The sequence below is a fragment of the Mustela erminea genome, chromosome 9 (genome assembly GCF_009829155.1).
Source record: "Mustela erminea isolate mMusErm1 chromosome 9, mMusErm1.Pri, whole genome shotgun sequence".
Taxonomy (NCBI): Eukaryota; Metazoa; Chordata; class Mammalia; order Carnivora; family Mustelidae; genus Mustela; species Mustela erminea.
The window spans coordinates 109,896,486-109,911,088 of record NC_045622.1 but is presented as its reverse complement, the minus strand read 5'-3'; the positions used below and the strand labels follow the sequence as shown (position 1 = coordinate 109,911,088).

General features: G+C 56.8%; 1 protein-coding gene across 1 annotated transcript; it reads left to right on the top strand.

Annotated features, from left to right (window-relative positions):
- The first annotated feature begins 7 nt into the window (after window positions 1-7).
- Window positions 8-12,798, top strand: MRPL21 (mitochondrial ribosomal protein L21). The gene is made up of 7 exons (XM_032357851.1): window positions 8-147; window positions 3,704-3,761; window positions 5,639-5,724; window positions 7,106-7,269; window positions 9,750-9,802; window positions 11,426-11,529; window positions 12,684-12,798. The coding sequence occupies exons 1-7, from the start codon at window positions 48-50 to the stop codon at window positions 12,746-12,748; spliced, it is 630 nt and encodes a 209-aa protein (XP_032213742.1). The 5' UTR covers window positions 8-47; the 3' UTR covers window positions 12,749-12,798.
- The last annotated feature ends 1,805 nt before the right edge of the window (window positions 12,799-14,603 follow it).

Sequence of the window (14,603 nt, the reverse complement as noted above, 5' to 3'; positions counted from 1 at the left end):
AGGTTCGAGCCGACGCCGTTTCCGCTTCCGGCCGAAGCTGCGGGAAGATGGCGGCGGCCGTAACGACGCGGGCCGTGCCGGTGGCCTTCGGACGGCTGGTGTCCGCGTGCAGCCGCAGCGTCCTGAGGGCGTCAGGGCCCGGAGCCGGTGAGACCCTGGCGGCGGGGTGAGAAGAGGGAACGGGGCGTGCGGGTTCGTGTCCGCCGCTTCGGTGGTGACCCCTTTTTTGGGTGCGCGAGTATAGTACTCGCTTTGCCGCTGGGGAAACCGGGTTGGGATCCTGGTTCCTTTGGTTAGCGGCTTCGCTGCTGACGTCAGCTCTCCAGCTCGCTTCGGTGCCTGTGTGGCCGGGGGAGCCGACGGAGCTGGCTTGCCCCGGGTGCCACGGCTGGGCGGCGGGTCTGTCCGGCTGCGAGCTGTGCGGGACCGTGGCCCCGGCCTGCAGCCGCTCTGCGCACCCGCCGGTGCCCCCCCCGGAAACCGGTGGTGAACGTCCTTCCCGAACCTTAACCCCTTCGTCAGAAGCAGCAGCCTCGTTGTTAGGGAGGTCGGAAAAGTTACGTCCGTCAGAAACCGTGTATTTTTGCTCGAGATGATTGGTGTGTGTATTTGTGTACAGAAGCGTTTAATTGCGTTTTAAAACTAGGTCCAGATGTATGTTCGATATTAAAGAATTGTTCTCTTTTTCGATGTGGTACCAGCGCCTCCGCGGTGTGTGGTTCTTAGTGAGGATGTCTGCTTTGCGTAGAAGCGCGCTGGCGTCCTTACGATCGAGCAGTACTCCTGTGGCTTACTTAGAAGTAACTGCCAAGTTGGGCCAGAGGCCGTGTGAATCAGAAATACCGGTGGTGAGCTGGTAACTGGCGGGTCGGCCGGCTGCCGGAGGGCTCCAGACCCACGATTCTGTTTCCTTTCCTTTTGTGTGCCTGACGTCTCCCATTAGTGAAACTCGGGTTTAAGCAGGGAGGGACGTTCTCACAAAAGCAGGGGGAGTTACCGCAGCCTACGGACCTTACACCGCCTCTGGAACGCTGTGTTCGATTCCAGACCCCCACTTTCGGAAACACAAATAACGGAGTACAGAGAAGGGGACCGGAGTGATAGGCAGGTGGGACCTTGAAGACTGAGAGAGGGAAGCAGGATGGAAGGCACACCACAGTCCTTGTCCTTACAGAGCTAAAGCACGACCCACCCGCCCCCCCAGGAGAGGAAGGAGCACATTTGTTCCTTCTGGGGTCCAGGGCTAAGGCAGGACCGTAGCTCAGAGTTACAGGGAAGCAGATCAGGTGCAGAAACTTTGCAGCTGAGCCTTCCGCGGTGGGGCTGAGTCCCCCGTCAGAGCATCTTCCGACCGGGGCTTCATGTGCTGAGTCAGCAGAGCTGGCTTCCTTCATTCACCCACCATTTATTGAGCACCTTTTCTGGGTCCAGCAGGGGTGGGGAAGGGGTGGAATACAGGAGTAACAAGCATAGATAAGCCCTGCTTTAATGAGCTGGCATTTGGGTGGGGGAGGGGGCGTGGCAAGACAGGCAGTGTCTGAAAATAAGTTACATAGTGTGTTCGAAGCCGTTCAGTCTTATACAGAAAGATAAAGGGTGAAGTGGAGAGAGGGGGTCAGTTTTAAATAGGACAGTCAGGGAAGGCCTCTCCACTGAGATGCTGTTTGAATGGACAGCAAATGGGGGAGGGGGGCCAGAGGAACAGCCGTCCGGGCACCCAGGCTTCAAGGCAGGCGCGTGCCTGGCACGTTATGGGAATGGCCAGGAAGCTGCAGTGGCAGATGCAGAGTGAACAAGAGGTAGGGCCGGAGACATGGGGTGGGGGGGGGGACGCATCATGCAGCCCACGTCCTAGAGGCCCCTGTAAGGGCTTTGGCTTTTTCTCTGAGTTAAACAGAAAGCTCTTGTGAGAGTTTCAGCAAAATAGTGACAGGATCTGACCTAAGTTTTCCCAGGATCACTTTAGCGGCTGCAGAGAAAGGAGGTAATGGGGAAGGCAGGGTGTCAGTAACCACTCGGGCAAGAGGGGTGGTGGCTTGGAGGGTGTGGGTGGGCAGAGCCTGGATCTCTTGAAGAGAGAGCCAGGAGGATTTGCCAGTAGCTCTGAGGGCATGCCAGAGGAAGGGGTCCAGAGTGACTGGGATTTCTGGCCTGCGCACGGGGAGGATGAGGATGCCATGGTGGGCGGTGGGGTGAAGAAGCAGGCGTGGGGGTGTCTGGAGCCTTCGCAGGTTTTGAGATGCCTCCAAGAGTTGCGAGTGGTGATAGCAAATACACAAGTGGATCGTCAAATCCAGGCTGCGGGTGTAAACCTGGGAGTTGCCAGTGTAGACGGGATATTTAAAGTCATTCCTCTGGGTGCAGTCAGCGGAGGAATGGTCATAGAGAAAGAAGAGATAAAGCCGAAGGTCTAAACCCCAGGCAGGGCAAGGCAGTAGAGGAGAAACCAGCCCACGACACCAATAATGGGAACATTTGCTAACAGGTAACTACAGAAAGGTGAATTTCAGGAAATGTAAATCGCAGCTCAACGTGAAAAAAAATGCATCAGTAGATGCAAGAAATAGTTGACAAAAGTCAACATGCGTTCGTAACAAAAACTCAGATAGATACAGATGAAACTTTTATTTTTTTTAACTTAAGTTGGCTCCATGCCCAACATGGGGCTCGAAACAACCCTGAGATCAAGGGCCACGTGCTCTACCATCTGGGCCAGCCAGAGCCCCCACGAAGGAAACTTCGGGAATAGGACATCTTCAGACGAAAGAATAAATAAACCCTCGACAGTTCCTGCGTTGCCGTCCTCTGCTTCTTACTCCTAAGCTCTGCATTCCCGGCCCTTCGCCGGGTAGACCGTGATTGCCTTTGTCCCTTGGCGTAGTAGTCGTCTGTCGCTGCAGAACAAGAGTTACCCCAAAACTTAGCAGCTTGAGATGACCAGCGTTTGTCGTGCGCACCATTTCCAATGGTCAGGAGTCCGGGGGCCGCTTAGCTGGATGGTTCTGGAACTCTCATCAGCTGGGGCTGGACTTTCTATTTCCAAGCTCACACCTTGGCCGTGAGCAGGCGGCCTCCGTTCCAGTCTTAGAATTTAATCTCAGAAATGCCATGCCCTTGGTGCGCCTGGGTGGCTCAGTCGGTTAAGCATCTGCCTTCAGCTCAGGCCATGATCTCAGGGTCCTGGGATCGAGCCCCACATCGGGCTCCCTGGTCCGTGGAGAGCCTGCTTCTTCCTCTCCCTCTCCCCCTGCCTGCCACTCTGCCTATTTGTGCTCTCTCTCTATCTCTCTGTCAAATAAAAAAATAAAATCTTTAAAAAAAAAAAAAAAGTGCCGTGCTCTTCCTTCTGCCGCATGCCATTGGCTGCAGAAACCAGCTGTGTTCAGGAGGTGGGCTCTGCAGGCTGTCTCAGGGGGACAGAGCTGGATCTGAGCCCACCCGGCATGTGGCGGTCAAGGAACAGATCAGTGGGTGAGCGGTTCTGGTTTTAGGCGCTTTCCCGTGGTGTGATGAACACATCTCAGCACGCGCGAGCTGTAACTGGGCGCTGCTGTCCCAGCGCTGCTGACCTGGCCTTCCCGCAGGTGCGTGGGGAGGCGGCGCCCTGAGACGGGCGCCCGCAGAAGCAGTTCTTGTGTGTTTTGCCTTCTGAAGAGCGGTGGCATTTCTTACCGGTGACGATTGCTGTTTCTTGTTCCCTCAGCTTCCCTGGGGTCCGCTTCCCGAAGGTTCGGTTCGCAGAGCACCACGGTTCCGGAAGGGTAATACCGAGATGTGGGTTTGGGTGACTTGTCCTTTGTAGGACTGTCTTTCTCAAGTCAAAACAGCAGATGCGTGGGTTTTCAAGAACATCTACATTTTCTCTTAACTTTTTGATGGTATTTTTTCAAAAACCCTTGACATAAACTTAGACAGGACTTTGAGTGTCCGGACAAATGTGCTGCTAGGGCTTATGCAGCTGATTCTGTTAAGGAAGGTTCATGGCTCCTAATTAGAAACTTCTGAGAAGATGGAATCACAGGAAGGTTGGATCAGAATTTTTAGGGAGAACTTAAATATCATTTGGAAGAAAAATCACACCCACTAGTAGGAATATCCAGGAGCAGTGGAGGATAACAGTTAACAATTAGGAAGCTCCTGGGCCCTCTGCTGGCCCCGCCCCTTGCCGGCCAGGGTCCTTGAGCTTTGTTTCCTGTCCTGCCAGATGGAGATGTTGTTAGTGTCTCTCTCTGTAGGGTTCTGTGCGCCTGCAGTAGATTCCTGCATCTGAAGAGCTTAGGACAGCGCCGGGCAGCGACTTGTCAACAGTGTTGGCATCACAGGCTCAGAAGTGGGGAGACTCAGGGGGCTCTTAGGTTTCTCAAAAAACAGAACCAGGTGATAGAGATCCTAAGAGGGAATGTCCGTTACTTTGCCCTTTCTGTCTCTTCCCCTTGGAGTTCGGGTTTCCAGCGTCCGTGGTTTCGCTGTCTGTAGCAGGGGATGGCCAGGCCCCGCGAGGACGCCGAGGCTCCCCCGTCAGACCCCGTTCCTCCTTGTCCATCAGAGGTCCCCAGGCCACAGTTCAGGAGCGTGTTTCCAGGTGCTCTGAGCTGAGCGCAGTGGACGAGCTCCGTTTCATTTCCTTGGCCAGTTGACGCCACGGCGCCCAGAGCTCCGCTGCAGGGAGCGCCTGCTGGCTCTCCGCACAGCACAGGGGCCCGGGGTGGCTGCGGAAGCGGCTCTTCCCTGGCGAGCTGCCTTTGTTCCTTGCAGGAGCTCTGCCACGGAAAGACTGACCTCTCCCTCTGGCGGCAAACAGCAACAAAAGCTTTAAAATGGTTCTGAGTAACTGAATCCGATGTGGGTTCTCCTGAACTCTCCCCTCTTTGTAGTCTATAGAAATTCAAGGCCAAATGAGGGCAGGAAATGAGACAGACCTTGCCTCCTCCTTTTGCCCGTGGGCTGCGCTCCACGCACAGCTGACTCCTCTGCTACAGGACAGACGGACGGCAGTGCCGTGGCCCTGAGCACCGAGCACGTCCCCATACCACCCAGTCCGCACAGCCCTGGGGGCAGGTGCTTTTGAGCCCATTTGCTCCGTGAAAGAAACTGGAGCGCGGAGTCGTGAGGGGCTTGCCAAGGTCATGTTCACCTGGTGGCCGAGGCGGGGTTCAGTCCCGGCGCTCCTGTCTGGGCATGAAGGCTGAGCAGGCACGTGCCTGGTAGAGGAGTTAGGGGTCAGGGCGGACCTGCCAGGGGCAGAGCAGGGGTGTTCCTGTCGTGGGAACCCTGCCCACAGAGCCCTGGAATGTTGGGGTGACACGCAGGAGCCCAGCGGGGAGGCAGAGAACTCATGGCCTGGCAGGGCGGGGAGGTGTCGGATGGTCGGGGGGGGGTAGTTATTCCCAGGAGGGACTCTTCTGGAATAAAATGGCTGGATTTCCCGTTTTGATTACTGAGGGATAAGTGGGTGTTTCTTGAAACACGGGGTCATGTGGGAGCTGTCCCCAGTGCCACCAGGGGGCGGGTCTGTACCAAAGAGTCCCATGTCTGCAGGGCAGTGACGGCCCTCCAGCCTGAGCACAGCCATTTCTTACAGACTCTGAACTGTCTTTTCCCACGGACGGGCCACACACGCGTCACATGTGTTTTACAGATACGTTCCTAAAACATCGCTGAGTTCACCGCCTTGGCCAGAAGTTGTCCTGCCAGACCCCGCTGAGGAGACCAAACGCCATGCAGGTGACCCAGGCGGACGCCGGAGGGAGGGGCGGGGAGGAGGGCCTGTCCCCGGCCGCAGAACAGGATCTCACGTCTTCACATGCCCTGAGACCCAGCGTGGGGTGAACGCTTAGGCTCATTTTTGCCACTGGACACAAAAACGTCACCCCTCGTTCATTTCGCACCCGCCGAGGTCAAAGAGGGCAGACCAGCGAGGGAGCGGCCCGGGGCCTCTCCGTCTCCCCGCCGTTGGCAGGGTGCGGGGAAGGGAAGCTTTCTCCGCAGCCAGGGGAGCACTGGGTGCTGGTGCTGCCCCGGGGGGTGGAGAGACTGTCAGGGTGCTGTGACAGGAGGAGGGACTAGGTGGCCGGCCACCAGTGCGTGAGCGAGTGCAGGACTCCGTTTCCCTCACAAGGCTGGAGATGCAGGTCCGCGTGGGGCGTCTTCCAGTTTATTTTGTTCTGTTTTTAAAAGATTTTACTTATTTATTTGATAAAGACAGCGAGAGAGGGGACACAAGCAGGGGGAGTGCGAGAGGGAGAAGCAGGCTTCCCACTGAGTGGGGAGCCCGATGCGGGGCTCGATCCCAGGAGCCCGGGATCATGACCTGAGCCGAAGGCAGCCGCTTAATGACTAAGCCCCCCAGACGCCCCCATCTTCCAGGTTTAAAGTACCATTTGAGATGCGGCGCGAGATCCGCGGTGATCTGGCCCTTCTCCAGCCGCGGCTCTGGCCTGACTCTGCTTCGGGAACGAGAAGTGTGTGTTCCTCTCCGAGCGCCCAGCCCCAGGCCAGGCGGGGTGGGTCAGGGCTCACAGACGCTTACCAGACAGTGACCGGGGTGGGAAAGAGCAGGTGATGAGCCGAGGTGAGGCCGTGGAGCCCAGAGCTGTGCGGGCAGCAGCTTGAAGGTAGAATCTAGCACGGGGTGGGGGGTCATTCTAGCTTCTCCTGGGTGCAGAAAGGCCTCTCCTTCACTTGGCCAGTCCTCTGGCTTTTTCTTAATAAAGACCGGGAGCTGCACAGGCTGAAGGTCTGCCCCCTGCCCCACCCAGTCAGAGGGACCGAGCCAGGCACGCTGAGTGCTCAGGCCAGAGGACACAGGCGGCTGTGGGGCATTCCGTGAGGTCTGGGGGACACGTGTCTTTAGGTGCCCCCCGTGCCGAGGAGCCCATGCCCCTGGGAAGGGCAGGTTGAGCCCCAGCTGTGCGGAGAGGCACGGTGACAGCTGTCACACCCACCCCCGCCGCCACTGGAGCTTGCCGTCCTGTGAGGGAGAGCAGGGGGCACGGGGCCTCATATGACCATCGCTGCGGGCCTGGGCTGTGTGGGGCCGCGTGGCTGCCATGCCCGGTGTGAGTGGCCGACCGGCCCGCCACCATCCTGGCTTTCTCCCCCACAGAGGTCGTGGGGAAGGTGAACGAGCTGATCGCCACGGGCCAGTACGGCCGGCTCTTCGCCGTGGTGCACTTCGCCAGCCAGCAGTGGAAAGTGACCTCCGAGGACCTGATTTTAATCAACAACAAGTTAGACATCGCGTGTGGAGAGCGGATACGGCTGGAGAAGGTGAGAGCATCCACATCTCAGGGCGCGGTCACCAAATGTGCCCTCCTGCCCCCGGGTTCGTCCTCAGGAGGCTTTCTCGGGTCGGCAGGCGAAGGCGAGCAGAGCCGAAGGCAGGAGCCAGGTGTCCCCCCTGGGTGCGGGCGGCCAGCGGAGCAAGGGGAGGTGCGGGCGGCTGGCCCCAACCCAGGAGACTTCCGTGCAGGAAAATATGTGTGCTGAGGTCCCACGTCTCGGGAATGTTCTCCCGGAGAAAAGAATGAGCCTCCCAGGTACAGGCAGAGGGTTTTCAGCCGCATGGCCGTGGAGAGTGTCTCGGCGGGAGCGCTGCGCTGGCGTCGGATGGACAGCGGCTGCTCCCGGGGCATCTGGCTGGCACTGGTGGGCTTTACCGGCCATTCCACGCCCTTGGTCTGCGAGTCTGGCGTTTCCACCCACCACTTAAAATGCTTCCTGCTGTTTCGGGCAGCCTTTTTGTTTTTTCTCTTCCTCTGTTTATAAAAGCATATAAAGTCTAAGTTCTCAGGGGTGCCTGGGACACGCAGTCAGTGAAGTGTCTGACTCTTGGTTTTGGTTCAGGTCATGGTCTCAGGGTCACAGGATCAAGCCCCGCCTTGGGCTCCCCGCTTGGCACAGGGTCTGCTTGGGACTTCTCCATCTGTGCACTTGCTCGAGCTCACTCTGTTTCTCTCAAATAAAGCTTAAAATATATATTTACTCAAGTGTTCTGCACTAGCTTTCTATACGTTTCTTCTTTTGTGACTGCAGACTCTTTGAGTCTGTACACCAAGGGGAGCATTAAATGCTCTTTTGTTTCGTTTAAAGATTATATTTATTTACTTGTCAGAGCGCGCACAAGCAGGCAGAGCTGCAGGCAGAGAGAGAGAGAAGCAGGCTTCCCGCTGAGCAGGGACCCCGATATGGGGCTCGATCCTAGGACCCCGGGACCATGACCTGAGCCGAAGGCAGCCGCTTAACCGGCTGAGCCACTCAGGCGCCCCTAAACTCTGTTTCTAAGATGGTGTCATCCCCGCCTTCAGTCTGAGCTCCGAGCTGCGCTGACCGACCGTGTGGACTGCAAGAGCCACCAGAGCTCCCTTCTCCCGAATGCCACGGGGGCTCTGTCGTGAGCTCCTCCGCATGGGCTCGTTTACTCCATAACGTCTAAAGTAGGAGGGGGGCGCCCGGGGGCTCAGTCGTTAGTGTCTGCCTTCAGCTCAGGTCATGGTCCCAAAGTCCTGGGATCGAGCCCCTCATCGGGCTCCCTGCTGGGCGGGAAGCCTGCTTCTCCCTCTCCCACTCCCCCTGCTTGTGTTCCCTCTCTCGCTGTGTCTCTCTGTCAAATAAATAAAACCTTTAAAAATAAAATAAGTAGGAGACTCGAGTGTACCTGAGAAGATTTCTAAAAAGCAATTTTTTTAAGTTTGCTTTTTTTAGTAATCCCTACACCCCATGTGGGGCTTGAACTCACAGCCCCAAGATCAGGAGTCACGCATTCCACCAATTGAGCCGGCAGACACCCCCCAGAAAGATACTGTTTTGAAACCTGTCGCATGAACAAAAACATTCTCAAAAGGACCACGCGATCCGATTGCTTGTCCTCACTTAGGTTGAGTGGCAGAGAACGCGTCAGCCTGAAAGTCACTGTGAGACGGTGTCTCGGTTATTTGTCGTCAGAGTCTGCTGAAGTCGCTATAAAGTACGCTTCGTCTGTCGATGTTTAGGTTTTATACGATCCGGTGTTTTCCTTTTTTCTTTTTCTTTCTTTCTTTCTTTTTGTTGTTGTTGTTGAAGATTTTATTTACTTGAGAGCAAGGGAGCATGAGCGGGAGAGGGTCGGAGGGAGGAGCAGGGAGCCCAGTGCGGGGCTCGATCCCGGGACCCCGGGTCATGACCTGAGCTGAAGGCACCTAACTGACTGAGCCCCCCTGGGCGCCCTGATCAGGGATTTTTCTTATCAGTAAAATTTAAGATGGCCTTCTTCCAACATCTGCTAAAAACACTGCTGTCCTCGCAATGCAAAGATGTCTTCATCTGAGGCCACACTTGGCCACGCCTGGCCGCGCCGAGGACGGTTTCTGGACCGTCCATGTGGACTTTCCCAGTCTTTAAAAGAACACACCTGAGCCTCCGTCTCGGCGTGGTCAGCATTTCCGCCTCGGGGACGCCACGGTGTGGCTTTCCCGCATACATTGTACCTTCCTATAAAAAGTTTAAAAAAAAAGGACATCGTTGTTTGCACGGGACGGTTGACACTGTCCTCCGGGCGGGCGATCAGCATGTCAAGTGCTCAGGGGACACCGGTCCGGGCTCTGCCATTGGGCCGGCCCAGGAAGGTAGACCCAGCACTGGGGCCAGGGCTGGCTGCCTCCCCACCAGTTCGAATCCCGGAAAACATTGAGGTGGCGGGTACCTCCTTCCTGCTCCGGTGTTTGCGCTGCTGACTTTCCTGGCACTTGGTGACACGCCTGCTTCGTTCACAGGTCCTGCTGGTTGGAGCTGACAACTTCACGTTACTCGGCAAGCCGCTCCTCGGGTAACACGCGCACTTGTGCGGGGCTTTTTCTGGGACTCAGTGGGCTGTGGGGGGAGGCCAGATAGAGGACGCCCGGGCCCAACTAGTGCTGCTAATTTATTACTGTGGGGCGTGTAAGATTTGTTGACAGACTACCCTGTTCTTTTTTTTTTTTTTTTTTAATTAATTTTTTATTTTTTATAAACATATATATTTATCCCCAGGGGTACAGGTCTGTGAATCACCAGGTTTACACACTTCACAGCACTCACCAAAGCACATACCCTCCCCAATGTCCATAATCCCACCCCCTTCTCCCAAACCCCCTCCCCCCAGCAACCCTCAGATTGTTTTGTGAGATTAAAAGTCACTTATGGTTTGTCTCCCTCCCAATCCCATCTTGTTTCATTGATTCTTCTCCTACCCACTTAAGCCCCCATGTTGCATCACCACTTCCTCATATCAGGGAGATCATATGATAGTTGTCTTTCTCTGCTTGACTTATTTCGCTAAGCATGATACGCTCTAGTTCCATCCATGTTGTCGCAAATGGCAAGATTTCATTTCTTTTGATGGCTGCATAGTATTCCATTGTGTATATATACCACATCTTCTTGATTCATTCATCTGTTGATGGACATCTAGGTTCTTTCCATAGTTTGGCTATTGTGGACATTGCTGCTATAAACATTCGGGTGCATGTGCCCCTTTGGATCAACAAGTCAGGAAATGACAGATGCTGGTGAGGATGCGGAGAAAGGGGAACCCTCCTACACTGTTGGTGGGAATGCAAGCTGGTGCAGCCACTCTGGAAAACAGCATGGAGGTTCCTCAAAATGTTGAAAATAGAACTGCCCTATGACCCAGCAATTGCACTATTGGGTATTTACCCTAAGGATACAAACGTAGTGATTTTTTTTTTTTTTTTAAGTAAATACTACCTCCCCCATGTGGGACTTGAACTCGCAATCCCAGAATCAAGTCCTGTGCCCTTCCAACTGAGAGAGCCACGGGCCCATGTGCTGTTTTTTGGGGTTTTTTTTTTTTTTAAGGTTCTATTTATTTGTTTGACAGAGATCACAAGTAGGCAGACAGGCAGGCAGAGAGAGAGGGAGAAGCAGGCTCCCTTCCAAGCAGAGAGCCTGATGCGGGGCTCAATCCCAGGACCCTGAGATCATGACTTGAGCCAAAGGCAGAGGCTTTAACCCACTGAGCCACCCAGGCGCTCCTGTTTTTTTATTATTCTTATTAAATTACAGCTCACATACAGTATCATATCCGTTCTCTATACCTTACCAAGTGCAGACCTCCGTCGGCCTAGTTACCCTCTGTCTCCTCCCAAAGTGATTACAGTCTGAGCAACTGGATTCCCCGAGCGAAGTCACAGCCCCGTGACTGATTGATTTCGTGACCAGAAGTTCACAGCCTTGATCCCCGCCCCCTCAGCCTTCGCCCCTTCCTTCTACACCGGGCTCGATCATGCTTCTTGGTGGTTTTCAAAAAATATCTGCAGGAAGGACGTGTTACTTTTATAATTGGCGAAAAAGAAAGTAAAGGTTTGTTTTGGAAAGTCTTACATAGAGCATTAGTAAGATCGAAAAATAACCGAGAAGGTATGCCATTGATTATCTCTCTCCCTCCTAGAAAGGATCTCGTTCGTGTCGAGGCCACAGTCATTGAAAAGACAGAATCATGGCCAAAAATCAATATGAAATTTAGGAAAAGGAAAAACTACAAGAGGAAAAAAGGTAAGTTAGAGAAAGCGTGGCAGGTGTCATGTCCCCACCCTGCTCCGTCGGATGGTCCTGCGGCTGTTGGGGGTCTGGGGCCGCTGGGACGCACCAGCCACAGACATGGGGGAGAGAGCTCCGCACTCCGGTGTGGAGGGGCAGACGGAGGCCCGTCTTAAACAGGCCAGAGGTGCGGAGGGAGAGGACCCCGGGAGCTTCAGGCCCTCGCCACAGCCTGACGCCGCACGCCCCGGGAGACACGGACGCGGACGCCAGAGGCAGCAGTCACGTCCCACACAGAGACTGGACAGAGAAACGGGACGTGGCGGTTGCCAGGGGGTCCTCTCAGCGCCACGTCACAGAGAACGGGAACGAATCTTGGAGCAACACCTGACCTTGTGCCTCCGGGCACATATGTCCGTCCACATACGCTTGTACCCACACGTGTGTGTGTGACGGAGCACGGGAGGGCGAGCCCGTCTGCAGAGCCTCCAGGGGAGCAGGGAGGCCGGAAGGTGGGGGCTGTTGATAGAGAAGGGAGAGCCAGAGGGGCCTGGGGGGGCCGGGGTGGGGAGCGTGCCCGCGGTGGGGGGACGCCTCGACGGGAGCTTGGCTCTCTGCAGGGCCGTCCCCGCAGGAGCTTCTGCTGGAAGTCACCTTGTGAGGCTGCTCAAGGCTGGGCTCGTGGGCTGCGGCAGCCTGTCTGGGGAAACCTGTAGCCCTCACAGTCCTTGGTCACCACGGGAACTGCTGGCCTGAACTACCAGTAGTGGGGAGTTAGTAAAATACCCTGACACCGTGGGGTGGCCTTTACCACAGGTCCGGGCCACAGGAGCCTCTCCTCCACCCTCTGTCGCCCCCAGGCAGCCCGCGGGTCTCACCGCACGCCAGGAGAAGGAGGGCCCGGCTGCTCCCGGCCTCCGAGGCCACGGGTTTTACAGCCTGTGCTGCTTCTGATGGGGGCTCACGGAGCACCGGGGTCCCTCAGGAGGCCCTCATGGCATGTGGCCGGCAGGGCCCACACGCGGTCTGGGTGCCACCTGGGGAGGGCTGGTGCCAGGCTGACCCGCACTCACTCGCAAAGAGCAGGTCGTCTGGCAGCAGGGTCTCACCGCGGCTCGTGAGCACGCCGGGTGCGGCCAAGCTGTGACCCTGCTCTCTCTCCCTCCCAGTGATCGTGAACCCGCAGACTGTCCTCCGGATAAACACCATCGAGATCGCTCCACGTTTGTGCTGACCACGAAGGCCATGTTTACAGAATATAAAAATAAACGCCTGTTTTCTGGAGACCGTGTTTCTGAGTGCCAATACAAAAAGCTTGGCATTCCTTTGGCCGGTTGTTTTAACCTGAGCACCGTGTCTGTGAGCTTCGTTCCGTAAGCAGCTCCCTGAGCTGGAGAAGCTGGGATTTGGGAAGAGTGACAAGCACGGCCTTCCCAGGGCTGCAGACCGGAGGCCTGCTCAGGAGACAAGGTCGTGTTCTTGGCTACTCTCCACCGCACCGAAGGTGGCAGGGCCCAAGGGCGTGGTGCAGGGGGCGCAGCTGGGCCCCAGGAGCTAAGGCCAAGAGAAACAGTCTGGATTCCGCTTCTGGTGGGGTGCACAAAGCCTGAGCAAACCCCGTCTCTGAGCAGACCAGTGCTAGTGTTCTGCTCTTTTGAGAAGCTTGGATTCAAACCAGTCCGGGCCCAGAGCTCTTATTCTTGTCCTTTGCTCCTGGTCCAGCAGAGGAGGAGGGTCACAGTGCAGGGGCTGGTGCTCCGACCGGGACGCGGAGGGACGGGCAGCGGGGGGCGGTGGGGGTGAGGGACAGTGGCAGAGACAGCCGAGGGGCCGGAGGCCTTGCGGGGATGGATCCAAACAAGTCACTTATCTTGGGAGGCTTTGGGGTGGCCCAGATCTGTGTGGGACCTGTCAGGCAAGGAGGGACAGCAGGTCCTGAACCCCTGAGTGACTGCGGGAACAGGAGAGCGGGTAGGGACGAGGGGCTCTTTGGCGACTGGGCCCCCTGAGCTGTGTCATTCCCAGAGGCAGGGCCTTCCTCCCAGAGGACAGCCGGGGCTTGCGAGCCACACAGAGGACCTTCTGTGGAACCGTAGTGGATGTTTCCTTCTGCAGGAGTGTTCGGAGAGTCCCGTGGGGGTCGGGGGCCGTCCCTACCACGTGGACTTGATGGCCGCAGAGCCGGTGGCCCCTGGGGACACTCCCCCTGTAGTACCCTCCGTGGACGGCAGGGGGCGCCGTCCTGCAGGACGAGGAGGCCCAAGGGGGCTGGTGGGGGCTGTGATGCTGGGGTGTGAGGGGTGGCGGGACCCAGACCCCAGACCAGGACTGCTCTCCCCCAGGGCCACGCTGCGAACTTCCGTGGATGTCCCTCAGGCTGGCAGGATTCCCCTTCCAGGTTCTTGCCTCTGGCACAGCCACATGCTGGAAGCATCCAGTAGGTTCCGGAAAGCCTGCTCCGGCCAGCAGCATAGCTCTGGGGCTCGGGGTGGTTCTGGGCCACACAGCTGGGGTGTGAGCCCCAGACCCGTGCACCCTGGGCCTCGACTGCCTCCGCCGTCCAGTGGGGGAGATCGCAGTACCCGCTTCACTCGACCACCGCGGGGACGCCGGGTGAAGGGAAGTGCTGGGTCGGTGTCCGCCGAGCGCATTAGCCAGAACGAGACGCGGCCGCTGCTCTGGGAAACGGGATGGGCCTTCCGGGCATCAGCAGGGCTGTTGAGCTCGTGAACATTCGCTGCTTTTACAAGCTGGGCTAGGCTTGGGGCAACTGGGGGGCTCAGCTAAGCATCCGACTCTTGATTTCGGTTCAGGTCATGATCTCAGGGTCGTGGGTTCAAGCCCCGCGTCTGCTTGTTCCTCACGCTCTGCTCCCCTGACTCTTGTGCATGCACGCCCCCTCTTTCTCCCACAAATAAATACGTAAACTTAAAAAAAAAAATCACAAAAAATTGGACTGGGCTTGTTCATAGCAGCCAAAGTGCGGACAGAACTCCAGGGTCCGCAGGCGGCTGGAGAGACGGAGGTGGCCCCTCGCACGGTAGGACGTGGTTCAGCCACAACCATGACGAAGGCCCCAGCGGCCGCCA

Excerpts from the sequence above, each read along its gene's own strand:
- MRPL21 (XM_032357851.1), top strand. The coding sequence starts at position 48 with ATGGCGGCGGCCGTAACGACGCGGGCCGTGCCGGTGGCCTTCGGACGG. Across the intron at positions 3,762-5,638 it reads AGCACCACGGTTCCGGAAGG|ATACGTTCCTAAAACATCGC; the intron begins GTAATACCGAGA and ends TGTGTTTTACAG. Across the intron at positions 11,530-12,683 it reads AAACTACAAGAGGAAAAAAG|TGATCGTGAACCCGCAGACT; the intron begins GTAAGTTAGAGA and ends TCTCCCTCCCAG.